This window comes from Silurus aristotelis (genome assembly GCF_946808225.1).
Source record: "Silurus aristotelis genome assembly, chromosome: 4".
NCBI lineage: Eukaryota > Metazoa > Chordata > Actinopteri > Siluriformes > Siluridae > Silurus > Silurus aristotelis.
Genome location: NC_139577.1, coordinates 4,474,349 through 4,501,244, shown reverse-complemented (window position 1 = coordinate 4,501,244; position 26,896 = coordinate 4,474,349). Strand labels below are relative to the sequence as shown.

Here is a 26,896-nt window from a genome sequence, read left to right as displayed (position 1 = left end):
ATTTAACTTTGGAATAGTCTTCCTGACAGTGTTCGAGGCTCAGACACACTCAGATTAAGTGCAGATTAAAAACGTATCTTTTTAGCGAGTCCTACACATAACACACATCACATATCATAACCTTGTGCTCCAGTACATCTGATCACATGCACATTATCAACTTGTGCTTGTTAAAATTATGAACAGCAGCAACGCTAATTCCTCTCCAATGCTTCTCTCTGGAGTTTGGACATTAGACCTCTTTGAGTGTTAAAGGATCTGGCATGAAGGAGCTGGTGTTGGATCTATGATGATCGCAAATGTTGAGCTATGTTATGAGTTGCTCAGCCTAGTTCCATAATCTCAAATGACTGTATGAGACTGTAGAAAGGACATTACTCATAATCTTACATTCCAGTGCTCATGTTAGTTCTCATTTGCCAGTGTTCTGTATTGTTTAAAAAATATAATCACACCCAAATAAGGATGAGTTCCCCTTTAGAGTCTGGTTCCTCTCAAGGTTTCTTCATCATAACATTTAATGGAGTTAAAATTTACTTTGTATCAGAAAAGTGGATAGTTTATGGAAAAGGGAAGAAATTGCTAGAGTTCAATTGCATCCCGTATAAATAGAATAATATTACTGAAATACGTATTAATGTTAGGATTAATAATAATAATTTACATTAATATTTTTACGAAACGACTCTGCCATTCGACTCTCCTGAACAACAGAGTAGAATAGAGAATCGGCTCGATTCCTTTTGGGTGTTGATTCGATTCAGTTGAACGAGTACATACGGGTCCTCGTGACATTTTTTTTTTCCGTCTCAGTCGGTTTCGACGACGTGTCGTAGGATTGCGGATGGACGAAGACGCTTTCTTATAATTCCCCAGTAAAATCTCGACACCCCCGAATATCGTTGTGACCAGTGAGACACCAAAATGCCGGCGTATTTCCAGAGACCGGAGAACGCTCTGAAGAGAGCTAACGGTAAGCGTCCTCGCGTTTTGTGCCGTCAGCGCTACAGCATGGCGCCGCCGCCATCTTTTCTCCATTCAACGTGAAACCAGGCCATTGGCCGAATCGCAAATTTCCTCCTCTCATTCTATTTAGGGTCACTACGTAGGCGGGAGAATAATGGTCGGTGCACCTTCTATAGTGCTTGTATGTCCGATTTGGGACAGAGCCCCTGTTTCAGCTGCAATATGTCTTTGCTTAGCTAACGTTAATCTAGGTTTGTCGATTAGAGGGTTACCTAGGTAAATTTATAGTGCAATTGTGGCATTTATGTATATGTGTGTGTATATTTATATCTAAAGATGCTCGATCCCTCTAATAAACTTATTTCAAAATCTGCTCATCCTCCTCACGCCTAATAAAATTCAGTGTCTTCAAACTCTGTCGGTCTTATAAACCTTTCTTTTCACTCTTGCAGATACCCTTCCATTCCAAATCTCTCATTCGAAACTTCTCCATCCTGCCCTCTTTTGTCTTTTTTTTAACATACACTCCATTACTTTGCTCAGTTGAACAAAGGTATTAAAACTCACCCATATTTACCACTTCTGCTCCTTGCCAACCGACCCACTTTACTGCCTTCACTCTCTGTCTTACTTCTGACTTTTATTCCTCTTCTCACCTTTGTGTACCTCCATCTTTTCAGGTTCATCTCAACCTGCTCCCTACTCTCGCCACAAATCACAGTATCCTCTACAAACTAATACACACATACAAAAACCCATCTTCATTATACATAATGAGGATTAGATTCATGGGTTGGATAATTACATGCCTTGATGCCCCTGAAGAAGGTTAAGGAGTGTAATTTCTCTGTACTCAAGGCAGATCGCATGTTTCTGTTTCCACTTGCTTTTCAGAGTTCCTCGAAGTTGGTAAAAAGCAGCCTGCTCTTGACGTCCTTTACGATGTCATCAAGAGCAAAAAGCATCGAACATGGCAGAAGATTCACGAGCCCATCATGCTCAAGTACCTGGAGCTCTGCGTGGACCTGCGCAAGAGCCATCTGGCCAAGGAGGGCCTTTACCAGTACAAGAACATCTGTCAGCAGGTCTGTGTCTTTCTGTTGATGAACGTGAAGTTTTGTCTTAACTTTACAGAGTGTTGTATCCTCTATATTCAGGTTTATGAAATTCAAGATTGTTGGGCATCAATCTAAAAGATTTTGCTTTGCTTCTTAGGTGAATATCAAATCCCTTGAGGATGTGGTTCGTGCCTACCTGAAACTCGCTGAGGAGAAGACCGAGACTGCCAAAGGGGAGTCTCAGCAAATGGTGTTGGATATCGAGGATCTGGATAACATTCAGACCCCAGAAAGGTGTGTGACAATATTGAACAGTGTGTATAGATGTGCTGTGAGTAAGCGGATAAACGATAGGAGAATATAATCATTGTATCTTGTGTTTTTAGTGTGCTGTTGAGCGCTGTGAGTGGAGAGGACACTCAGGATCGTACTGATCGGTTGCTGCTCACTCCTTGGGTGAAATTCTTGTGGGAGTCCTATCGCCAGTGTCTGGACCTGCTGAGGAACAACTCCAAAGTGGAGCGTCTTTACCATGACATTGCTCAGCAAGGTCAGTGCATGATGTGTCAGATTTATAATACCACTTACATCACATGCGGTTCTTTACAAATGTAAATACATCTTTTTATCTTTTTATTTTACAGCTTTCAAGTTCTGCCTGCAGTACACTCGCAAGGCAGAGTTCCGTAAGTTGTGCGATAACTTGCGCATGCACCTTGGACAGATCCAGAGGCACCATAACCAGAGCACAGCCATCAATTTAAACAACCCCGAAAGCCAGTCGATGCATCTGGAGACTCGGTTGGTGCAGCTGGACAGTGCTATCAGCATGGAGCTCTGGCAGGTGCGGTCACGTAGAACGGTCATGAATGTGTTGGAATGGTGTAAACCTTAAGTGTTTCATGTACTAACATGAAACTGTTTGCATTTCAGGAAGCTTTTAAGGCAGTGGAGGACATCCACGGTCTGTTTGCCCTCTCCAAGAAACCCCCCAAACCTCAACTGATGGCAAACTATTATACCAAGGTGTCTACTGTGTTCTGGAAGTCTGGTAATGCTCTTTTCCATGCCTGCACACTGCACCGCCTATACCATCTCTCCAGAGAAATGAGGAAGAACCTCACCCAGGAGGAAATGCAGAGGTTATTGGGGTTTTTTTCTCAAGCTAATGAAAATGGAAAGTTTTAAATCAAAAGAAAAAAGTTTTAAATTCAATGTTTCCACAGGATGTCGACTCGTGTGATTTTGGCCACTCTGTCTATCTCCATAACCCCGGAGCGCACTGATATCGCACGTTTGTTGGACATGGACGGGATTATTGGGGAGAAGCAACGCAGACTGGCCACTTTGCTCGGCCTGCAGTCGCCACCCACCCGCAAGAGCCTCATCAACGATATGGTAATGTCCGTTTTGATTTGGTAAAACTGAAATAAAAATGTTTTAAATATGCAGCACCATGCTCAACAAATCATTAATGTTTCTACAGGTGAGGTTCAATTTACTCCAGTACATCAGCTCTGATGTCAAAGAGCTGTACAGCTGGCTGGAAGTGGACTTCGACCCCCTTAAACTATGTGCACGTGTCACCAAGGTACAGCCCTGAAATTTGTAAAATAACTGATTTAAATCAGAAATTGAGTCGTGATCATTGTACGCCTTTTGTTCTGATTGTATCTGTGGTTCTCCAGGTTCTGGACTGGGTCAGGGATCAGGCAGAGAATGAGCCTGACCTGCAGCAGTACATTCCTCACTTACAGAACAACACCATCCTTAGACTTCTGCAGCAGGTTGGTGTGCTGACTTCATTTCACACACACAGAACATGGTTTAAGATTAAACTGTAGAAACATTACACCAGTAAGAGTCAGTGATAAATGGTTATAAAAGTAATATTAACTAAAAACAGACTATAAAACATTTAGATGTGGATTTTCTTTCTTCGATGAGAGCTAATGTGCGCTAATCCTCTGGTATAATGCTTTCAGGTGGCTCAGATCTATCAGAGTATCGAGTTCAGCAGGCTGGCCTCTCTTGTACCGTTTGTGGATGCCTTCCAGCTGGAGCGAGCCATCGTCGATGCTGCACGTCACTGTGACCTGCAGGTAGTTTTCATTTCTGCTTCTTTTATAAAAAAAAAACTGCTTTATGTTTACATATTTTTATCGAACAAAAGTCTACAGGAGATTCAACATTGCTGTGTATTTTTAGGTCCGTATGGACCATACGTCCAGAACCTTAAGCTTTGGCTCGAATCTGAACTACTCTACTAAAGAGGACGCCCCAGTGGGACCTTTCCTGCAGAACATGCCTTCTGCACAGATCCGTAACCAGCTCACGGCCATGTCTTCTGTTCTGGCCAAATCGATTCAGATCATCAAACCCGCCTCCATTCTGGTAAGTAAATGGATTTTTCATATGAAGTTCTTGCACCTTTTTGTGTCTTTACATTTCTCTACAAGGGACGGCTTTTCATTTCCGTTTCTTTTTATATTAAACTTGACGTATTTTCAGGTAATTTCTGTCACGCTCTGCTGCACCATTCTAATTGTTGAATCTTCCTCCTGTAGCAAGAACGGGAGGAGCAGAGTCAGCTGGCCATCACTGCCTACCTTAAAAATACCCGTAAGGAGCATCAGCGCATCCTGGCTCGCCGCCAGACCATCGAGGAGCGCAAGGAACGTCTGGAGAGCCTGAACATCCAGCGTGAGAAAGAGGAGCTGGAGCAGCGTGAGGCTGAGCTCCAGAAGGTTCGCAAGGCAGAGGAGGAGCGCCTGCGCCAAGAGGCCAAGGAGAGGGAGAAAGAGCGCATCATGCAGGAGCACGAGCAGATCAAAAAGAAGACCGTGCGTGAGCGCCTCGAGCAAATCAAGAAGACCGAGCTGGGAGCCAAAGCATTTAAAGACATTGATATTGAGGTACAATGGGAGGAGTCCAGAACGTGAAATTAACTTTACACAATTCTATTCTGTTTCTGCCGAGTTCATGCCGATTGCTTTTAGTAAATTTTAGTGGCACTTGGTTTAGATTATGTGTTTCCAGCCTTCCAGAACGTTCTCCTAAAGGAACTTAAATGTTCTTAGAGCTCTGTTGATAACTTATTGGATGTCTTGTCATGGTTCTAGTTTAGACGTGTAACTGGGACAAATTTCCTCAGTATGTCTCGAAAACAAACAGTGATATCGCAGAATCTCGTATGTTATTTAGAAGATTGTGAATTTACCTCCAGGGTCGCTGGTTAACTAGTTTAGCTACTTGTTTGTTTTTTTTTTAACAGAGAAGTGGAATTGAAATAAGTTAGATATACACTTTATTATTTGTGTGTGTATGTGTGCTGAATTGCATGTGTGTTTATCTGTGCAGGACCTGGAGGAGTTGGACCCTGATTTCATCATGGCCAAACAGGTGGAGCAGCTTGAAAAAGAGAAGAAAGAGCTGCAGGAGCGCTTAAAGAATCAGGAGAAAAAGGTTGGGTTGTAGATTTCATGAAGACAATAATCTCATTTAGTCACACCTTTTGATATTTGATCTTACATTCCTTCTTAAACAGTTCTGACATTCTTTCATGATTCATTCTTCATGTTTATACTCAAATCCTGAACCTGGATTCCATTTTCCATATCTGTGAATTTGTAGGACAGGAACATTATTCCCAATATTGATAAGGTTAAATATTTAAGGGTTTTGTGTGATGATGTGTTTCAGATCGACTACTTTGAAAGGGCGAAACGGTTAGAGGAAATCCCCCTGATTAAAAAAGCCTATGAAGAGCAGCGCCTTAAAGACATGGAGCTGTGGGAGCTCCAGGAGGAGGAGAGGGTAATGGCTTACAGTTCATCTCCACAGTCTGTGCAGATCAGAAGACAGTCCTCTGCTTTTCTTTTAGCTCCTGACAAATGTGCATACAATATCCTTGGATTTAGATCATCCTCATACTCTTTGCCACTCAGAGATGTTTGCTTTTGCTTGAGAAGGTACAGTCTATGACTCGTTATACTCAGCTGGAATCAGAGAGGTGAATGTAAAGGTGCATGTGATGAACGGCATGTGTAGTGATGATGGGAGAATTTTGAAGCCGCTCGTGTTATTTCACACTGTTTAATTGTGCACATATTTTATAGATCAGCAACATGAAAGTGGAGCGTGAGAAGGCTCTCGAGCACAAAATGAGGATGTCCAGGATGATAGAGGACAAGGAGAACTTTGTGTCAAAAATAACAGCTGCACGAAGCTTCATTTACGAGGTAAAGGAGAATTTTCTTTTGTAAATTTAATAGCAGAGGAACTCATTCTGCAATGTGAGCTATGCATAATGGACCTTTTTTAATATTTGTAGGAAAAACTGGAACAGTTCCAAGAGCGCTTGGTTGAGGAGAGGAAAAAGCGTCTCGAAGAGCGCAGGAAGCAGCGCAAGGAGGAGCGACGAAATACTTTTTATCGCCAGAAGGAGGAGGAGGCTCAGAGGATCGAGGAGGAACAGCTGAAAAAGGGTACTGTTTGTGGTTTCGAGTACTTCAGTGTTTAGCACCTACTCTGTGTCCAGTTTAATTAGTAAACCAATTCAATTAAACTTTTAAAAAACTATAAACCTCAGTTACAACTGTAATAAATCTTGAAGATGGTTGAGGAAGATTTCAATGGTTGTATCAAAAGTTACTTCTGTAGCAAATTTAGCTTGCAAAAAAGGAAATATTTAGATTTAACGGGTTATAATTACTCCTAACTATTTAAATTAAGTTGTTGAATTGACTGTAATGGAATTAACGTTACACTTATTTTGTCTGTTCGTCTGCCGAACAGACAGTATAATGTTTTATCAATTCTATAAAAGGGGTATCGCCCCAGTCAAGAAATACTGGGGAGCTCATCCTTTGATTGAAATGCAGATGTCAAGGGTTAAAAGGAATTCCTGGGACATGAAATCTGAAAGACAACTAGCCAGACCCTACACTCCTCTATGAGCCTTAGTGTCTGTTACTTTGATGTGAACTTTATGGCCCAGTGGTCACGATGTTTGCTGGTTTGTTTCAGAGCGTGAGGAGCGTGAGCGTCAGGAACAGGAGCAGAGGGAGGAGGAGGAGCGCGAGTACCAGGAGCGCCTGCGCAAGCTGGAGGAGCAGGAGAAGAAGCAGCGAGCCAGGCAGCAGGAAATTGAGGAGCGTGAACGCCGCAAGGAGGAGGAGATACGAAAACCCCAGGAGGAGAAGTCTAGCAAAGTAAACACAGACGCACACAATTCACTTGGTCCCGGTCTCTCAATGGTGCCTCTACTGGCATGGCTTCAGTGTTTTTTAATACATTTTATAAAAAATAAAAATAAAAAATAAACTAAATTATGTGGTACTAGGACTTGTAGTGTAGACTGATGAGCAGAGTTGTTCCAGAGCAGGTCTCAGGCTTATTGTCTGTCTGTTACAGCAGGACTGGGCTGAAAAGGAGAGTGAGAGTGGCTGGAGGAGGCGTACAGAGACCACTGAATCGGAGTGGAGGCGCCCTGTTTCTGACGGAAGTGCGAAGTGAGTGAAGACCACCTATATAAGGATTATTTTAGGAGTTCTCACACTGACAGAATGAGCATTCTGCAGTCACATGGCTTTGACTATAAAGTCTGGTTTAATATGATTTGATTAACTTTTAAACAGGGAATGGCGTCAGGAAGGCCGTGAAGATAATGAGCGTGAGGAGCGTGAGCCTCCCTTCAGAAGAAGTGGAGAGGGTCCCCGCAGAGGCCCTTCAGATGACCGGGGCCTTCGTAGGGGCTTTGATGATGACCGTGGACCCAGAAGAGGGTTTGATGATGATCGCGGTCCCAGGCGTGGCTTTGATGAGGACCGTGGACCCAGAAGAGGGTTTGATGATGATCGCGGTCCCAGGCGTGGCTTTGATGAGGACCGTGGTCCCAGGAGAGATGAAGAGCGTGGGCCTCGACGCGGTATGGACGACGATCGTGGACCTAGAAAGGAATATGATGATGATCGTGTGCTTCGGCGGGGCATGGACGAGCCTAGAAGCTCCAGACGTGGTGCTGACAACGACTGGGGTCCTAGGAGAGGTGGCGGCGGTGAAGATGAAAAAGGAGGCAGGAGAGGCGGCGACGACTCCAGTACTTGGAAACCTTTGGGCAGATCAGGTACACCAGAAAGAGGATTATGAATAAACTATTAGAGTTTGTGTGCATTTAAACGGTAGCCTTGGATTAACCATAATCTTTCTCCTTTTTTGTGGCCGTATGATTATTTTTGTGCAGGTGGATGGAGAGAGAGAGAGAAGGCCCGTGAAGAGAGCTGGGGTCCTTCACGTGACTCTGGTGCTCGTGATGATGATCATGAAGAAGCTGAGCAGCATGATGGAGATCGTTTCGGAGAGCGTCGTCCCCCCAGGTACTTATCCTTACCAATATGGATATGCAGGGAAATGGTGATTCAGGTGCACTGGATCCAGTCTGAAACTTACACACACTGTGTTTGAAGGGAGGAAAATGCCTGGAGACGAGGCGGATCTGATGAGCCCAGCAGTTGGCGTGATAGTCGGCGTGATGACTTTGATCGCAGCGATCGGCGTGAACGGAGTGACATCAGAGATCGCCGAGACGATCGTGATCGTGATCACAGGCCCTCAAATCGAGAAAACGATGGCGGTAAAGTCCTTGTTTAAATCTGCTCCATCTCTGTAACTTCAATCTTTATACTCAGTGCCCTGGAGTTCGACACTGCATGCTTTATGCTTCGTGATTCAGGCGGATCCTGGCGCCGTGGTGGAGAAGACCGTCAGGACGACAGTAAGGAAGACCGTGACGGTCCTTCAAGACCTCGTGACCGTGATGGGGAGCAAAGCTCATGGCGCTCCGAGAAAGAAAAAGACATCCCACGTCGTACAAAGAACGAGACTGACAATGACGGCTGGACCACAGTGCGACGCTAAACTGTCTCTTAATGTCGTCCACTGCCTTAAGCTATTAATTAAATCAGTTATAGAAAGTTTGGCTCAACTGAATTCACTCTTAATTTTGGCACGACCATCAAACAGTTATGACAGATGGACGTTGAATAATTGAATAAATAAATAAAAAATTTATATGAAAACATCTGCCATAAATCTTTCACAGTTGGTTCCTTTTGTTCCTGCTCATCTATTGGGTTCGTGCGTATAAAGAACATGAAACTATTAGATGTGTAGCTGTTCCCTGTTTTATAGTGAATGTATGGAAGGAACTTTCTTCAGTGTGTTGTTGGAGTGGAGAACTTTACATCCTATAAAGATATTTGATGTGGTTCAGGTAAAAGGGTTTACAGTTTAAAATTCAGTCTGTAGATGTCTTCTGTTTGAAAAAGACAAAATTGGTGGAAGAATTAATGATTTAAACAGGCGGTTTGTTATATTCTGGATAATAAACTGACAACCGAATTACAACTTGCAGAGTTTCAATGGGGTCCTTGTTTCAGCTGCTTCATTCGGGGTCGCCAAAGAGAATCATCCGTCTCCAAACCTCCCTTGTTCTCTTCATCTGCCTCTTTCGACCCATCTACCTGCATGTCTTTTCTCACCACATCTATTAACCGCCTCCTTGAACTCTCTCCTTTCTGGTGGCTCCATCCTCAGCATTCTCCTACTGATGTACCCCATGTACCTCCTCTGCACGTGTCCAAACCATCTCAATTGTGATTCCCTCACCTTGTCTCCAAAACGTCCTACATGCACTGTCCCTTTACAGACAATCAGCTTTCTGTTGGCTAGAGGATTTCACACTGCAGAGGTGAGACTACATACCACAGCTTCTAAAGTTAAGTACTACATCTGTACCACCATACAGCTGTAGCACTTTGCTTAAATTGAATACATTCTTTCATGTTTCCTCGTGGTTGAGGAGGGGAGTTGTGATTTAAGGGTTTCCCAGCGTTTTTAAAAAAAAAGGGAAGTTCGCCTAAAATAATTTTCTTAGAGAAACCAGAAAAGTCGGACAAACTTTTTTTATTGTACTTTATGAACAGCATCACTGTGCGCATGTGCGATAATATAGTTATAAGTCCCGAGGGGAAAAGAAAGCTAACACACCCATAAAATGAACACAGCCCCCTCTTGTGGTATCACACCAAATTACACCCAAAAAGTTTTATATAATTAAACAATAAACCCCTAAAATAAGATGGTTATCCAAAGTCCTAGGTGGTTCAGTGGTTTAGATGGTGTGTGTTAGATTTTTAAATCCCAGGGTCAGTACTGTGCAGAGGTGGCAACCGTACACACATCCTTTACTTAAGTAGAAGTACAGATACTCATGTTTCAAAATACTCGGGTAAAAGTTGAAGTACTGATTATACCTTTTTACTCAAGTGAAAGTAAAGAAGTCTTGGCTCTTACATGTACTTAAGTAAAAAGTAGTTATTACTTCTGTTTTAGCTGTTAACTGGACCTCACATCATAGAGAGATAGAGAGCTGGATAAATAGATGGATGGATGTGATAGATGTGATAGCCTAGTGGGTTAATGTCAGGGTCCCCACGAGGATGAGTTTGAGATTTTAAATCCTGGTTGAGCTGGTTGCTGTGTTGGTAAATAAAACTTCTGGACCTTGTCCACTCTGAAAACATTTCAATTCTGTCCTTTCTGTGTTGGATTAATTTCTTGATTTCCTGGTCTTTAATGAAAGATAACTCCACCAAAAAGAAAAAAAAAGCACTTCAGCGGTAGCTCAGTGGGTTAAGGCTTGTCCCTGAACATGGTCCTTAATATAGTCCACGCTGGTGATAAGGTTTTAAAGCCAGTCCTACATGCCTTCTTTCTTACTGCGCTGGCATGAAACAAAGTATGAACCCTCCAAAAAGCACAGATGCCTGGATATTGCCCCCCTGCTTCAGGGTACACCCTCCGAAACCATCCACCCGTCTACGCAGCCATTCCTGACACCTTCCACACTCTTAACTTCAAGCCCTGGCCGGGGTTTGAATCGGCAACCTCTCAACACAGAGGCAAAGCTCTTCCAATTGAGCCACAGGATCTCCTGCAAGAAAGTGATTTTTAGGACCTTTTATAGTTCTTTATTAAAACTTTTTAAACAATTTAAAGGAAAGCTAAGGGGTAGGAATCGAACCGGGTGAGTCAGATAGCAGAAACCACATTACTAACCACTACACTACCACAGGGGTGGCAAACAAGGTTTTGCTTATTGGACCCTTGGTTTTCTATAGTTAAGAGATCACTGTTTTCTCTTAGTTCATGATTTCAGAGGGTTAAAACTTCTCCTTCCTGTACATTCTCTCAGTAACTCAAAGTCTATGAGAAGTGACCCAGGTACAAGAACCACATCTCCAACACCTGCACCACTGATATACCATGATTTACCAGCAACCAATTTTAATGATCTTTCATTGTTCTGTTTTTAAAAACTTCTTATAATGTTCAATATGAAACTAGAGGTAAGAATCGAACCAGGGAAGTCTTTCATCATAGATCACTAATGGCATGACTTCAAAACTCAAAACTTTGTTAGACATGTAAATAAGCAGGAAAGACAGAGACAAAGACAAAGAGACACAGACACAGCTTTAGAAAGAGTGAGAAACAAATAGAGAGACAGCAAGAGAGAGACATATACAGTGAGACAGAGACATTTACTAAAAGAGACACAGAGACAATTAGACCTAGAAAATAGAGAGACAAAGATAGCGAGATATAGCCACTTCCTGTTGGAAGTGTTTATCCAGAGTGACTCTTAATGATCTCATTTACTAAATAGTAGTGAGTTAAGGGCTTGCTCAGGTGCCCAAAACTGGCAGCTTGGAGGTGTTAAACATGTATCATATTTACAGCATGTGATAGATATGTAGTTATAAAGCACTAAATGGATTATCTTCATGTATCTCTCCAGTCTTTTTACACGCTACAATCCGTCACGCTCCCTGAGATTTTAAAACTCTGGGCTTCTAGTAGTTCCTAGAATAGCAAAGTCCACTAAAGGCGGTAGATCATTTTCACATTTAGTTCCTAAACTCTGAAATAGTCTTCCTGACAGTGCTCGTGGTCCAGACACATTCTCCCAGTTTAAGTGCAGATTAACAACATATCTTTTTAGCAAAGCCTACACATAACATACGTCTCACTTCATAACCTTGTGCTCCAGAACATCTGATCACATGCACATTATCAACTTGTGCTGTTAATATCATGAACAGCAGCTTCACTAATTCCTCTCCACTGCTTCTTTTTCCCTCCCCATCCCGAGGCATCCTGAGGTTTGGCCAGCTTCTGTCACCTCCCACCTCGTGAAGAAAATGGACCTTTGAAAAAGTAGATGCCAAACTCGCAAACATCCCGAACCATCTAGAGACGTACCAGTGCCAATTGGATCCCACTACATGTGTGGTTTTGACCAGAGGTGGCAAAAGTACACACATCCTTTACTTGAGTAGAAGTACATATACTAATGTTTCAAAATACTCGGGTAAAAGTTGAAGTACTGATTAAACTTTTTTACTTAAGTGAAAGTAAAGAAGTCTTGGCTCTGACATGTACTTAAGTAAAAAGTAGTTATTACTGCTACCTGTTTTAGCTGTTAACTGGACCTCACTAGATAGATAGATAGATAGATAGATAGATAGATAGATAGATAGATAGATAGATAGATAGATAGATAGATAGATAGATAGATAGATAGATAGATAGATAGATAGATAGATAGATAGATAGATAGATAGATAGATAGATAGATAGATAGATAGATAGATAGATAGATAGATAGATAGATAGATAGATAGATGTGATAGCCTAGTGGGTTAATGTCAGGGTCCCCATGAGGATGAGTTTGAAAGTTTGGTTGCTGTGTTGGTAAATAAAACTTCTGGACCTTTTCCCCTTTGAAAACATTTCAATTCTGTCCTTTCTGTGTTGGATTAATTTCTTGATTTCCTGGTCTTTAATGAAAGATAACTCCACCAAAAAAAAGGCACTTCTGTGGTAGCTCAGTGGGTTAAGGCTTGTGCCTGAACATGGTCCTTAATATAGTCCACGCTGGTGATAAGGTTTCAAAGCCAGTCCTACATGCCTTCTTTCTTACTGCGCTGGCATGAAACAAAGTATGAACCCTCCAAAAAGCACACATGCTTTTCAGCAGTGGTCGCTCAGTGGTTTAAGGCTTGTGCCTCATCTAAACATGCTTCCCAGTCTGATCTCTTCCATGGTGGAGTAGGTTAAGGCTGGTGCCTTGCTGATGGTGAGGATCAGGGTTTGAATCCTGCTTTCTGCCTGCTAGTTGCGATGTAGGTTATGTTCCTGCTTCCTAAATCTTTCTTTCGCTTTATAGTCTTGTGTTGATGGTTTAAAGGTAGATAGACCTGCTCTAAACAACCTTTTTGTCTTCCCTGATGGTTCAGTGGGTTAAATCAGGTTTCTTGCTTTTGGTGGGGTCCAGGGTTCGAATCCTGCTTTCTGTCTGCCAGTCACGATCAGGATTCACTTCCTACATCTTTCTTTAACGATATATTTTTGTTTTTAATGGGTTGAAAAGAAAGATAGACCTGCTCTAAATAAGCTTCATAGCCTGTCCTCACCAATGGTTCAATGGGTTAAGGTTGGTATCTCGCTGGTGGTGGGGATCATCAATTTGCTAATGTTGGTGGTCAGGGTTCAAACCTGGCTTTCTGTCTGCTAGTCATGAGGTAGGTTAGATTGCTGATTCCTACATCTTCATCTTCTTGTTTTGATGGGTTAAAAAGAAAGATAGACCTGCTCTAAACAAGCTTCCCAGCTTGTCCTTCCTGGTAGTTCAGTGGGTTAATGCTGGTTAATCCTGGCTAATGGTGTGAATCAGGGTTCGAATCCTGCTTTGTCCCTGCTAGTCATGTTATGGGTTTGCTTCCTACGTCTGTCTTTAGCATTATATTCTTGTATTAATGGTTTAAAAGAAAAGATAGACCTGCTCTAAACAATTGTTACAGCAGGTCCTTCCCGATGGTTCAGTGGGTTAAGACTGGTATTTCGCGGTTGGTGTGGTTCAAGGTTCGAATCCTGCTTTCTCTCTGGTCTGAATTGCTTGTTTTGAAGCATGAAACAAACGATAAACCCCCCAAAAAAAAGAAGGTGTGTTGTGGGACTTGATGGCTTTGTGATAAAAGCCTTGCCTCTGAGTTCAGAGGTTGCTGGTTCAAATCTGGCTTGTCCCCACACTGGGTAAGCTGTGTGGAAAGTAGTGTCTAGTGAGCAATGGAGTTGTTGACTGTGAACAAAGGCTGTGAAGACCTGCTGCTTCACAGCCTCAGAAAAAGTGAGGGTGATAGTTTTGCATATATAGGGAAAAATTTTGCCAAAAAACCTAAGTCGATACTTTTTTGGACGTTTTTGCTTCATAACCCCCTGTTTTCAGCTTCTCAGACACCGGGGGGGCAGATGCCCGGATGTTGCCCCCCTGCTTCAGGATACGCCCTCCGAAACCACATCCAACCTTTCACACAGCCATTTCTGACACCTTCCTTACTACTGCCACCGGAACCTTCCACACTCTTAACTTTGAACCCTGGCCGGGGTTTGAACCGGCAACCTCTCAACCCAGAGGTAAAGCTCTTCCAATTGAGCCACAGGATTTCCTGCATGAACCTGATTTTTAGGACCTTTTTTGGTTCTTTTTAAAAACATTTTAAACAATTTAAAGGAAAGCTAAGGGGTAGGAATCGAACTAGGTGAATCAGATAGCAGCGACCACTTCACTGACCATTACACCAACACAGGAGAGGCAAACAAGCCTTAGCTTATTAGACTCTTGGCTCTTCTATAGTTAGGAGACCAGTGTTTCCTCTTAGATAATGATGGTAGAGGGTCAAAACTTCTCCTTCCTGCACATTCTCTCAGTAACTCGAAGTCTATGAGAAGTGACTCAGGTACAAGAACCACATCTCCAACACCTGCACCACTGATATACCATGATTTGCCAGCAACCAATTTTAATGATCTTTCATTGTTCTGTTTTTAATAACTTCTTATAATGTTCAATATGAAACTAGAGGTAAGAATCGAACCAGAGAAGTCTTTTATCATAGATCACTAATGGCATTACTTCAAAACTCAAAACTTTGTTAGACATGTAAATAAACAGGAGAGACAAAGATGTACAAGCATCTGTACAGGGATTAAATATAAAGTCTATATCAGTGCAGAGACGTGTGGACATCATTTAGAGCCTTTGCTATGTTTCCACACGGACAGTTAATGAGGTGATACCGGAGAAAATGCACCTCTTCAAGTTGTCAGGAAGCTTTTATATATATATATATATATATATATATATATATATATATATATATATATATATATATATATATATATATATATATATATATATATATACAGTGAGGAAAATAAATATTTGAACACACTGCTATTTTGCAAGTTCTCCCACTTAGAAATCATGGAGGGGTCTGAAATTTTCATCGTAGGTGCATGTCCACTGTGAGAGACATAATCTAAAAAAAAATCCAGAAATCACAATGTATGATTTATTTAACTATATATTTGTATGATACAGCTGCAAATAAGTATTTAAACACCTGAGAAAGTCAATGTTAATATTTGGTACAGTAGCCTTTGTTTGCAATTACAGAGGTCAAACATTTCCTGTAGTTTTTCACCAGGTTTGCACACACTGCAGGAGGGATTTTGGCCCACTCCTCCACACAGATCTTCTCTAGATCAGTCAGGTTTCTGGTCTGTCGCTGAGAAACACGGAGTTTGAGCTCCCTCCAAAGATTCTCTATTGGGTTTAGGTCTGGAGACTGGCTAGGCCATGCCAGAACCTTGATATGCTTCTTACAGAGCCACTCCTTGGTTATCCTGGCTGTGTGCTTCGGGTCATTGTCATGTTGGAAGACCCATCCTCGACCCATCTTCAATGCTCTAACTGAGGGAAGGAGGTTGTTCGCAAAAAACTCGCAATACATGGCCCCGGTCATCCTCTCCTTAATACAGTGCAGTCGCCCTGTCCCATGTGCAGAAAAACACGCCCAAAGCATGATGCTACCACCCCCATGCTTTACAGTAGGGATGGTGTTCTTGGGATGGTACTCATCATTCTTCTTCCTCCAAACACGTTTAGTGGAATTATGGCCCCAGTCTGAGGGAGATTGACAGTCATGTTTAGCTTCTTCCATTTTCTAATGATTGCTCCAACAGTGGACCTTTTTTCACCAAGCTGCTTGGCAATTTCCCCGTAGCCCTTTCCAGCCTTGTGGGGTTGTACAATTTTGTCTCTAGTGTCTTTGGACAGCTCTTTGGTCTTGGCAATGTTAGTAGTTGGATTCTTACCGATTGTATGGGGTGGACAGGTGTCTTTATGCAGATAACAACCTCAAACAGGTGCATCTAATTTAGGATAATAAATGTAGTGGCGGTGGACATTTTAAAGGCAGACTAACAGGTCTTTGAGGGTCAGAATTCTAGCTGATAGACAGGTGTTCAAATACTTATTTGCAGCTGTATCATATAAATAAATAGTTTAAAAATCATATATTGTGATTTCTGGATTGTTTTTTTTAGATTATGTCTCTCACAGTGGACATGCACCTACGATGACAATTTCAGACCCCTCCATGATTTCTCAGTGGGAGAACTTGCAAAATAGCAGGGTGTTCAAATACTTATTTTCCTCACTGTATATATATATATATATATATATATATATATATATATATATATATATATATATATATACACACACACACACACACATATATATATAAAATTATAGACATTTTACAGATTTAAATGATGTATTGTTTTTATCTGTACGATCAATAATCATGGCAGATTTTGGTGTTTGATTTGAGACTCAGAAATTAAACAAAAGTTTACTGATTAAAAATATTTTTATCTGGAGTTCATTTATTTGTTTTATATCTAAGTAAAGAAATAAATAAATAATAAAATTTCGTGCCGTTTAAAATTATTTTAATTTTGACAGCCAAATATATATATATATTTATTTATTAATACAAAATTAATAAAAAATGTTGTTACCTAATGAATGTCCAGGCTGAAGATCCACATATAGAACACAAGCAGAGAAAAGATGATGATCAGAAATGTGTCTGTTCTCAGTCATGTTTACATCACTGACTCCCTCTGTCTCATCCACATTAAACCCAAACTTCTGACTGCCTTCTGCCCTGCTGATTCTTAGCTTCGTAAACTAGTCTACATCTGTGGTGAGAGTCAGGACTTTATACACCAGCGGATTGAAAAAGACGCACAGTAACAGGAAATCGGTTGTTCGGCTGAAATCAGCGCGCAGTGAAAAATAATATTTCACCAAATCAATGGATTAAAACTAAAGTAACGAGTCTGTTTTGAAAATGTAAGAAGTAAAAAGTACAGATATTTGTGTAAAAATGTAATGAGTAAAAGTAAAAACTTAAGTACAGTAACAAAGTATTTGTACTTCTTTACTCCCACCTCTGATTTTAATACATCCTTCATTACAACATACAACGGCATTAATAAAAGGTAACAAGCAATTTTGTTTATCTTTTCCTCCCCGAAATGCACCAAAATTGAACCACCCCCCGACTTAAAATCGAGGTACGTACCGAACCGTGAATTTTGTGTACCACCCCTAATTATAACTGAGTTGTTATATTTATAACAGAGTTTATTTGGTTTATTAATTAAACTGGACACAGAGTAGTTGATATATATTCCATATAACCACAAGCAAACAGGCCACATGCACATCTATTTCATAAGCAAATGCCTTTATTAATAGTTAGTTAGTATTAAGAGACAGTTTAGCGTCGCACTGTGGTCCAGCCGTCATTGTCAGTCTCGTTCTTTGTACGACGTGGGATGTCTTTTTCTTTCTCGGAGCGCCAAGAGCTTTGCTCCCCATCACGGTCACGAGGTCTTGAAGGACCGTCACGGTCTTCCTTACAGTCGTCCTGGCGGTCTTCTCCACCACGGCGCCAGGATCCGCCTGAATCATGAAGCATAAAGCATGCAGTGTCGAACTCCAGGGCACTGAGTATAAAGATTGAAGTTACAGAGATGGAGCAGATTTAAACAAGGACTTTACCGCCATCGTTTTCTCGATTTGAGGGCCTGTGATCACGATCGTCTCGGCGATCTCTGATGTCACGATCAAAGTCATCACGCCGACTATCACGCCATCTGCTGGGCTCATCAGATCCGCCTCGTCTCCAGGCATTTTCCTCCCTACAAACACAGTGTGTGTAAGTTTCAGACTGGATCCAGTGCACCTGAATCACCATTTCCCTGCATATCCATATTGGTAAGGATAAGTACCTGGGGGGACGACGCTCTCCGAAACGATCTCCATCATGCTGCTTCTCTTCTTCATGATCATCATCACGAGCACCAGAGTCACGTGAAGGACCCCAGCTCTCTTCACGGGCCTTCTCTCTCTCTCTCCATCCACCTGCACAAAAATAATCATACGGCCACAAAAAAGGAGAAAGGTTATGGTTAATCCAAGGCTACCGTTTAAATGCACACATACTTTAATAATAGTTTATTTAAATAATCCTCTCTCTGGTGTACCTGATCTGCCCAAAGGTTTCCAAGTACTGGAGTCGTCGCCGCCTCTCCTGCCTCCTCTTTCATCTTCACCGCCTCTCCTGCCTCCTCTTTCATCTTCACCGCCGCCACCTCTCCTAGGACCCCAGTCGTTGTCAGCACCACGTCTGGAGCTTCTAGGCTCGTCCATGCCCCGCCGAAGCACACGATCATCATCATATTCCTTTCTAGGTCCACGATCGTCGTCCATACCGCGTCGAGGCCCACGCTCTTCATCTCTCCAGGGACCACGGTCCTCATCAAAGCCACGCCTGGGACCTCGATCATCATCAAAACCTCTTCTGGGTCCACGGTCCTCATCAAAGCCACGCCTGGGACCGCGATCATCGTCAAACCCTCTTCTGGGTCCACGGTCATCATCAAAGCCCCTACGAAGGCCCCGGTCATCTAAAGGGCCTTTGCGGGGACCCTCTCCACTTCTTCTGAAGGGAGGCTCACGCTCCTCACGCTCATTATCTTCACGGCCTTCCTGACGCCATTCCCTGTTTAAAAGTTAATCAAATCATATTAAACCAGACTTTATAGTCAAAGCCATGTGACTGCAGAATGCTCATTCTGTCAGTGTGAGAACTCCTAAAATAATCCTTATATAGGTGGTCTTCACTCACTTCGCACTTCCGTCAGAAACAGGGCGCCTCCACTCCGATTCAGTGGTCTCTGTACGCCTCCTCCAGCCACTCTCACTCTCCTTTTCAGCCCAGTCCTGCTGTAACAGACAGACAATTAGCCTGAGACCTGCTCTGGAACAACTCTGCTCATCAGTCTACACTACAAGTCCTAGTACCACATAATTTAGTTTATTTTTTATTTTTATTTTTTATAAAATGTAATAAAAAACACTGAAGCCATGCCAGTAGAGGCACCATTGAGAGACCGGGACCAAGTGAATTGTGTGCGTCTGTGTTTACTTTGCTAGACTTCTCCTCCTGGGGTTTTCGTATCTCCTCCTCCTTGCGGCGTTCACGCTCCTCAATTTCCTGCTGCCTGGCTCGCTGCTTCTTCTCCTGCTCCTCCAGCTTGCGCAGGCGCTCCTGGTACTCGCGCTCCTCCTCCTCCCTCTGCTCCTGTTCCTGACGCTCACGCTCCTCACGCTCTGAAACACACCAGCAAACAACATCGTGACCACTGGGCCATAAAGTTCACTTTAATGTAGATCCAGTAACAGCCATCTTTTTTTATAGTGTATCGAGGTTTATAGTTTTTTAAAAGTTTAATTGAATTGGTTTACTAATTAAACTGGACACAGAGTAGGTGCTAAACACTGAAGTACTCGAAACCACAAACAGTACCCTTTTTCAGCTGTTCCTCCTCGATCCTCTGAGCCTCCTCCTCCTTCTGGCGATAAAAAGTATTTCGTCGCTCCTCCTTGCGCTGCTTCCTGCGCTCTTCGAGACGCTTTTTCCTCTCCTCAACCAAGCGCTCTTGGAACTGTTCCAGTTTTTCCTACAAATATTAAAAAAGGTCCATTATGCATAGCTCACATTGCAGAATGAGTTCCTCTGCTATTAAATTTACAAAAGAAAATTCTCCTTTACCTCGTAAATGAAGCTTCGTGCAGCTGTTATTTTTGACACAAAGTTCTCCTTGTCCTCTATCATCCTGGACATCCTCATTTTGTGCTCGAGAGCCTTCTCACGCTCCACTTTCATGTTGCTGATCTATAAAATATGTGCACAATTAAACAGTGTAAAATAACACGAGCGGCTTCAAAATTCTCCCATCATCACTACACATGCCGTTCATCACATGCACCTTTACATTCACCTCTCTGATTCCAGCTGAGTATAACGAGTCATAGACTGTACCTTCTCAAGCAAAAGCAAACATCTCTGAGTGGCAAAGAGTATGAGGATGATCTAAATCCAAGGATATTGTATGCACATTTGTCAGGAGCTAAAAGAAAAGCAGAGGACTGTCTTCTGATCTGCACAGACTGTGGAGATGAACTGTAAGGCATTACCCTCTCCTCCTCCTGGAGCTCCCACAGCTCCATGTCTTTAAGGCGCTGCTCTTCATAGGCTTTTTTAATCAGGGGGATTTCCTCTAACCGTTTCGCCCTTTCAAAGTAGTCGATCTGAAACACATCATCACACAAAACCCTTAAATATTTAACCTTATCAATATTGGGAATAATGTTCCTGTCCTACAAATTCACAGATATGGAAAATGGAATCCAGGTTCAGGATTTGAGTATAAACATGAAGAATGAATCATGAAAGAATGTCAGAACTGTTTAAGAAGGAATGTAAGATCAAATATCAAAAGGTGTGACTAAATGAGATTATTGTCTTCATGAAATCTACAACCCAACCTTTTTCTCCTGATTCTTTAAGCGCTCCTGCAGCTCTTTCTTCTCTTTTTCAAGCTGCTCCACCTGTTTGGCCATGATGAAATCAGGGTCCAACTCCTCCAGGTCCTGCACAGATAAACACACATGCAATTCAGCACACATACACACACAAATAATAAAGTGTATATCTAACTTATTTCAATTCCACTTCTCTGTAAAAAAACAAACAAACAAGTAGCTAAACTAGTTAACCAGCGACCCTGGAGGTAAATTCACAATCTTCTAAATAACATACGAGATTCTGCGATATCACTGTTTGTTTTCGAGACATACTGAGGAAATTTGTCCCACTTACACGTCTAAACTAGAACCATGACAAGACATCCAATAAGTTATCAACAGAGCTCTAAGAACATTTAAGTTCCTTTAGGAGAACGTTCTGGAAGGCTGGAAACACATAATCTAAACCAAGTGCCACTAAAATTTACTAAAAGCAATCGGCATGAACTCGGCAGAAACAGAATAGAATTGTGTAAAGTTAATTTCACGTTCTGGACTCCTCCCATTGTACCTCAATATCAATGTCTTTAAATGCTTTGGCTCCCAGCTCGGTCTTCTTGATTTGCTCGAGGCGCTCACGCACGGTCTTCTTTTTGATCTGCTCGTGCTCCTGCATGATGCGCTCTTTCTCCCTCTCCTTGGCCTCTTGGCGCAGGCGCTCCTCCTCTGCCTTGCGAACCTTCTGGAGCTCAGCCTCACGCTGCTCCAGCTCCTCTTTCTCACGCTGGATGTTCAGGCTCTCCAGACGTTCCTTGCGCTCCTCGATGGTCTGGCGGCGAGCCAGGATGCGCTGATGCTCCTTACGGGTATTTTTAAGGTAGGCAGTGATGGCCAGCTGACTCTGCTCCTCCCGTTCTTGCTACAGGAGGAAGATTCAACAATTAGAATGGTGCAGCAGAGCGTGACAGAAATTACCTGAAAATACGTCAAGTTTAATATAAAAAGAAACGGAAATGAAAAGCCATCCCTTGTAGAGAAATGTAAAGACACAAAAAGGTGCAAGAACTTCATATGAAAAATCCATTTACTTACCAGAATGGAGGCGGGTTTGATGATCTGAATCGATTTGGCCAGAACAGAAGACATGGCCGTGAGCTGGTTACGGATCTGTGCAGAAGGCATGTTCTGCAGGAAAGGTCCCACTGGGGCGTCCTCTTTAGTAGAGTAGTTCAGATTCGAGCCAAAGCTTAAGGTTCTGGACGTATGGTCCATACGGACCTAAAAATACACAGCAATGTTGAATCTCCTGTAGACTTTTGTTCGATAAAAATATGTAAACATAAAGCAGTTTTTTTTTTTATAAAAGAAGCAGAAATGAAAACTACCTGCAGGTCACAGTGACGTGCAGCATCGACGATGGCTCGCTCCAGCTGGAAGGCATCCACAAACGGTACAAGAGAGGCCAGCCTGCTGAACTCGATACTCTGATAGATCTGAGCCACCTGAAAGCATTATACCAGAGGATTAGCGCACATTAGCTCTCATCGAAGAAAGAAAATCCACATCTAAATGTTTTATAGTCTGTTTTTAGTTAATATTACTTTTATAACCATTTATCACTGACTCTTACTGGTGTAATGTTTCTACAGTTTAATCTTAAACCATGTTCTGTGTGTGTGAAATGAAGTCAGCACACCAACCTGCTGCAGAAGTCTAAGGATGGTGTTGTTCTGTAAGTGAGGAATGTACTGCTGCAGGTCAGGCTCATTCTCTGCCTGATCCCTGACCCAGTCCAGAACCTGGAGAACCACAGATACAATCAGAACAAAAGGCGTACAATGATCACGACTCAATTTCTGATTTAAATCAGTTATTTTACAAATTTCAGGGCTGTACCTTGGTGACACGTGCACATAGTTTGAGGGGGTCGAAGTCCACTTCCAGCCAGCTGTACAGCTCTTTGACATCAGAGCTGATGTACTGGAGTAAATTGAACCTCACCTGTAGAAACATTAATGATTTGTTGAGCATGGTGCTGCATATTTAAAACATTTTTATTTCAGTTTTACTAAATCAAAACGGACATTACCATATCGTTGATGAGGCTCTTGCGGGTGGGTGGCGACTGCAGGCCGAGCAAAGTGGCCAGTCTGCGTTGCTTCTCCCCAATAATCCCGTCCATGTCCAACAAACGTGCGATATCAGTGCGCTCCGGGGTTATGGAGATAGACAGAGTGGCCAAAATCACACGAGTCGACATCCTGTGGAAACATTGAATTTAAAACTTTTTTCTTTTGATTTAAAACTTTCCATTTTCATTAGCTTGAGAAAAAAACCCCAATAACCTCTGCATTTCCTCCTGGGTGAGGTTCTTCCTCATTTCTCTGGAGAGATGGTATAGGCGGTGCAGTGTGCAGGCATGGAAAAGAGCATTACCAGACTTCCAGAACACAGTAGACACCTTGGTATAATAGTTTGCCATCAGTTGAGGTTTGGGGGGTTTCTTGGAGAGGGCAAACAGACCGTGGATGTCCTCCACTGCCTTAAAAGCTTCCTGAAATGCAAACAGTTTCATGTTAGTACATGAAACACTTAAGGTTTACACCATTCCAACACATTCATGACCGTTCTACGTGACCGCACCTGCCAGAGCTCCATGCTGATAGCACTGTCCAGCTGCACCAACCGAGTCTCCAGATGCATCGACTGGCTTTCGGGGTTGTTTAAATTGATGGCTGTGCTCTGGTTATGGTGCCTCTGGATCTGTCCAAGGTGCATGCGCAAGTTATCGCACAACTTACGGAACTCTGCCTTGCGAGTGTACTGCAGGCAGAACTTGAAAGCTGTAAAATTAAAAGATAAAAAGATGTATTTACATTTGAAAAGAACCGCATGTGATGTAAGTGGTATTATAAATCTGACACATCATGCACTGACCTTGCTGAGCAATGTCATGGTAAAGACGCTCCACTTTGGAGTTGTTCCTCAGCAGGTCCAGACACTGGCGATAGGACTCCCACAAGAATTTCACCCAAGGAGTGAGCAGCAACCGATCAGTACGATCCTGAGTGTCCTCTCCACTCACAGCGCTCAACAGCACACTAAAAACACAAGATACAATGATTATATTCTCCTATCGTTTATCCGCTTACTCACAGCACATCTATACACACTGTTCAATATTGTCACACACCTTTCTGGGGTCTGAATGTTATCCAGATCCTCGATATCCAACACCATTTGCTGAGACTCCCCTTTGGCAGTCTCGGTCTTCTCCTCAGCGAGTTTCAGGTAGGCACGAACCACATCCTCAAGGGATTTGATATTCACCTAAGAAGCAAAGCAAAATCTTTTAGATTGATGCCCAACAATCTTGAATTTCATAAACCTGAATATAGAGGATACAACACTCTGTAAAGTTAAGACAAAACTTCACGTTCATCAACAGAAAGACACAGACCTGCTGACAGATGTTCTTGTACTGGTAAAGGCCCTCCTTGGCCAGATGGCTCTTGCGCAGGTCCACGCAGAGCTCCAGGTACTTGAGCATGATGGGCTCGTGAATCTTCTGCCATGTTCGATGCTTTTTGCTCTTGATGACATCGTAAAGGACGTCAAGAGCAGGCTGCTTTTTACCAACTTCGAGGAACTCTGAAAAGCAAGTGGAAACAGAAACATGCGATCTGCCTTGAGTACAGAGAAATTACACTCCTTAACCTTCTTCAGGGGCATCAAGGCATGTAATTATCCAACCCATGAATCTAATCCTCATTATGTATAATGAAGATGGGTTTTTGTATGTGTGTATTAGTTTGTAGAGGATACTGTGATTTGTGGCGAGAGTAGGAAGCAGGTTGAGATGAACCTGAAAAGATGGAGGTACACAAAGGTGAGAAGGGGAATAAAAGTCAGAAGTAAGAGTGTGAGAGTGAAGGCATTGGAGTGCCGTGTTCCAAATTATGCATTATGTAATATTAAGGTAGTAACTTTTCTGCTGTGGTTTGGATTTGAGAGGTCAAACGTCAAACAAACGTTTGTCGAAATATATTTAACTAGAGAATTTGTTTGACCTTCATTTACACAATGTTGACCACTTTATTTATGGCATGCCCACTAAAAACACAACATTCCATAGCCAGATAATTTTTTTATTGACATTTTTTCCATATTATTTGATTAATAGTGATGAGCGATGATGCTGGTGGCTTTGGAGTACCAAGAACCTCTTGATGAAGGAATCTTCAGAGGCTGGTAGTTGTGCATAAAGCTGTGATCCAAAGCTCACAAGGTAAACGGTTTGCAGGGGGCTCCAAAATACCTGAAGACTATTTTTAAATCTGTTTTGTTCACTGACGAAAGCTGTGCTACATCACATAGTCCAGATGGATGGAGTTCTGGATGACTGGTGAATGACCTCAATCCTATTGAGAACCTGTGGAGTTTACTCAAATTGAAGATCTATGAGGGTGGGCATCAGAAGAGCTCCAGACAACAGCTCTGGGAGGCAATGTTGGCATTCTCATATGAAATACAGACAGAAACTATACATGGACTTCAGGTTTAATGGATTAGAGTTGTTAAAGTCATCTCAAAGACATTTATGTGTAACTTGAAATGTACATTTCCTTTTTTTTATTGTTATTTGTAAGCTAAGTGTTGTCCATGCACCACATAGGACCGATTTGAATTTTGAACCCCTGTTGAATGTTTTCAAAGTGTATCCTGAATAATTATTCGGAACATAGTCTAATTTGCTAACTTTAGCTTTAGCAAGGCCTGTTGCGGCTAAAATGGCCTGGTTTCACGTTGAAGGGAGAAAAGATGGCGGCAGCGGCGCCATGCTGTAGCGCTGACGGCACAAAACGCCAGGACGCTTACCGTTAGCTCTCTTCAGAGCGTTCTCCGGTCTCTGGAAATACGCCGGCATCGTGGTGTCTCACTGGTCACAACGAAATTCGGGGGTTATAAGAAAGCGTCTTCATCCATCCGCACTCCAACACATACAATCCTACAGCACGTCTGCCCGGGAACGCCACGAGGACCCGTATGTACTCGTCCTGCTAAAGGGAATCAACACCAAAAAGAATCGAGTCGATTCTCCATTCTACAGTGTGGATTAGGAGAGTCGAATAGCAGAGTCGGTTCGTGAAACACTAAAATAAATGAAAATACATTTAAAAAATAGATAAATCCACTAAATGATCGTTTTTATAATAATAATAATTAATTATTATTATCATACAGGATACAAGTAATTACAAATGTTTCTGCACGCAGCTGCAAAGATCTGCATTATAAAATGGGGTGGTATTGTCTCAAATCATGAGCAATTTCATTTTTCATACTCTATCCCCATTGGTAGGTCATGGTGTCCTTGCTGAATCAACCCATCTCTTAATACCTTCGCTATGATACCACAGATATAAAAAACGTCAATATTATAGAGAAATGCAGTATTGCAGAGTGCTGCATCACATACAGGTATTTCATACACAGAGATGGCAAAAGTACACACATCCTCCACTCAAGTAGAAGTACAGATACTCATGTTTTAAAATTTTAAGTACCGACAACACTTTTTCGCTCACGTCAAAGTAAATAAGTTTGGGTCTTGACACGTACTTACGTAAAACGTAGCCATTACTACTACATGTTTTAGTGTCATGCTGGTAACTGGACCTCACATCATATAATCAAATTATTTTGTTATCTAATAAATGTATCCAGGCTGAACAACCACCATATAGAACACATGCAGAGAAAAGATGATGATGATGATCAGGTGATCAGGAATGTCTCTCTTTTCAGTCATGTTTACATCACTGACTTCCTCTGTCTCATCCACATTAGACATAATTCATGTTGTCCTCTGACTTGCTTATTGTTATCTTTGTAAACTAGCCTCCATCTGGGGTGGAAATGATACCACTCCACTCATCATGGAAATGATGAGTGGAAGTTGAAAAAGGCGCACGAATGACAAGAAATAGGTTGATGGGCTAAAAATGGCACACAA

General features: G+C 42.2%; 2 protein-coding genes across 8 annotated transcripts; one reads left to right on the top strand and one right to left on the bottom strand.

Annotated features, from left to right (window-relative positions):
- The first annotated feature begins 746 nt into the window (after window positions 1–746).
- LOC310725446 (eukaryotic translation initiation factor 3 subunit A-like) lies at window positions 747–9,431 on the top strand. Of its 4 annotated transcripts, none has more exons than XM_083540388.1 (23): window positions 770–973; window positions 1,861–2,051; window positions 2,182–2,318; window positions 2,411–2,574; window positions 2,669–2,868; window positions 2,958–3,166; window positions 3,251–3,422; window positions 3,511–3,615; window positions 3,713–3,811; window positions 4,010–4,126; window positions 4,233–4,418; window positions 4,592–4,939; window positions 5,385–5,489; window positions 5,727–5,840; window positions 6,143–6,265; window positions 6,358–6,511; window positions 7,053–7,237; window positions 7,440–7,537; window positions 7,664–7,836; window positions 7,895–8,151; window positions 8,269–8,401; window positions 8,492–8,658; window positions 8,758–9,431. In XM_083540388.1, the coding sequence occupies exons 1-23, from the start codon at window positions 925–927 to the stop codon at window positions 9,073–9,075; spliced, it is 3,804 nt and encodes a 1,267-aa protein (XP_083396514.1). In that variant the 5' UTR covers window positions 770–924; the 3' UTR covers window positions 9,076–9,431. The 4 variants fall into 4 exon arrangements, with proteins under 4 accessions (XP_083396516.1, XP_083396517.1, XP_083396514.1 ...); XM_083540389.1 differs by having other exon boundaries at window positions 780–973; window positions 7,443–7,537; XM_083540390.1 differs by having other exon boundaries at window positions 747–973; window positions 7,664–8,151.
- An 8,304-nt stretch (window positions 9,432–17,735) lies between these two features.
- LOC310725447 (eukaryotic translation initiation factor 3 subunit A-like) lies at window positions 17,736–25,939 on the bottom strand. Of its 4 annotated transcripts, none has more exons than XM_083540394.1 (23): window positions 25,759–25,938; window positions 24,341–24,531; window positions 24,074–24,210; window positions 23,818–23,981; window positions 23,524–23,723; window positions 23,226–23,434; window positions 22,970–23,141; window positions 22,777–22,881; window positions 22,581–22,679; window positions 22,266–22,382; window positions 21,973–22,158; window positions 21,452–21,799; window positions 20,902–21,006; window positions 20,551–20,664; window positions 20,126–20,248; window positions 19,880–20,033; window positions 19,499–19,683; window positions 19,199–19,296; window positions 18,657–19,072; window positions 18,555–18,626; window positions 18,300–18,432; window positions 18,070–18,209; window positions 17,736–17,970 (listed from the first exon to the last, which is right to left on the bottom strand). In XM_083540394.1, exons 1-23 carry the CDS (start codon window positions 25,805–25,807, stop codon window positions 17,786–17,788), a joined length of 3,702 nt encoding a protein of 1,233 aa, XP_083396520.1. In that variant the 5' UTR covers window positions 25,808–25,938; the 3' UTR covers window positions 17,736–17,785. The 4 variants fall into 4 exon arrangements, with proteins under 4 accessions (XP_083396520.1, XP_083396521.1, XP_083396519.1 ...); XM_083540395.1 differs by having other exon boundaries at window positions 18,555–18,848; window positions 18,909–19,072; XM_083540393.1 differs by having other exon boundaries at window positions 18,555–19,072; window positions 19,199–19,293; window positions 25,759–25,939.
- Window positions 25,940–26,896: the final 957 nt, after the last annotated feature.

Excerpts from the sequence above, each read along its gene's own strand:
- LOC310725447 (XM_083540392.1), bottom strand. The coding sequence starts at position 25,807 with ATGCCGGCGTATTTCCAGAGACCGGAGAACGCTCTGAAGAGAGCTAAC. Across the intron at positions 21,800-21,972 it reads TCAAACCCGCCTCCATTCTG|CAAGAACGGGAGGAGCAGAG; the intron begins GTAAGTAAATGG and ends TTCCTCCTGTAG. Across the intron at positions 19,073-19,198 it reads GTTTCTGACGGAAGTGCGAA|GGAATGGCGTCAGGAAGGCC; the intron begins GTGAGTGAAGAC and ends ACTTTTAAACAG.
- LOC310725446 (XM_083540388.1), top strand. The coding sequence starts at position 925 with ATGCCGGCGTATTTCCAGAGACCGGAGAACGCTCTGAAGAGAGCTAAC. Across the intron at positions 2,319-2,410 it reads AACATTCAGACCCCAGAAAG|TGTGCTGTTGAGCGCTGTGA; the intron begins GTGTGTGACAAT and ends TTGTGTTTTTAG. Across the intron at positions 4,419-4,591 it reads TCAAACCCGCCTCCATTCTG|CAAGAACGGGAGGAGCAGAG; the intron begins GTAAGTAAATGG and ends TTCCTCCTGTAG.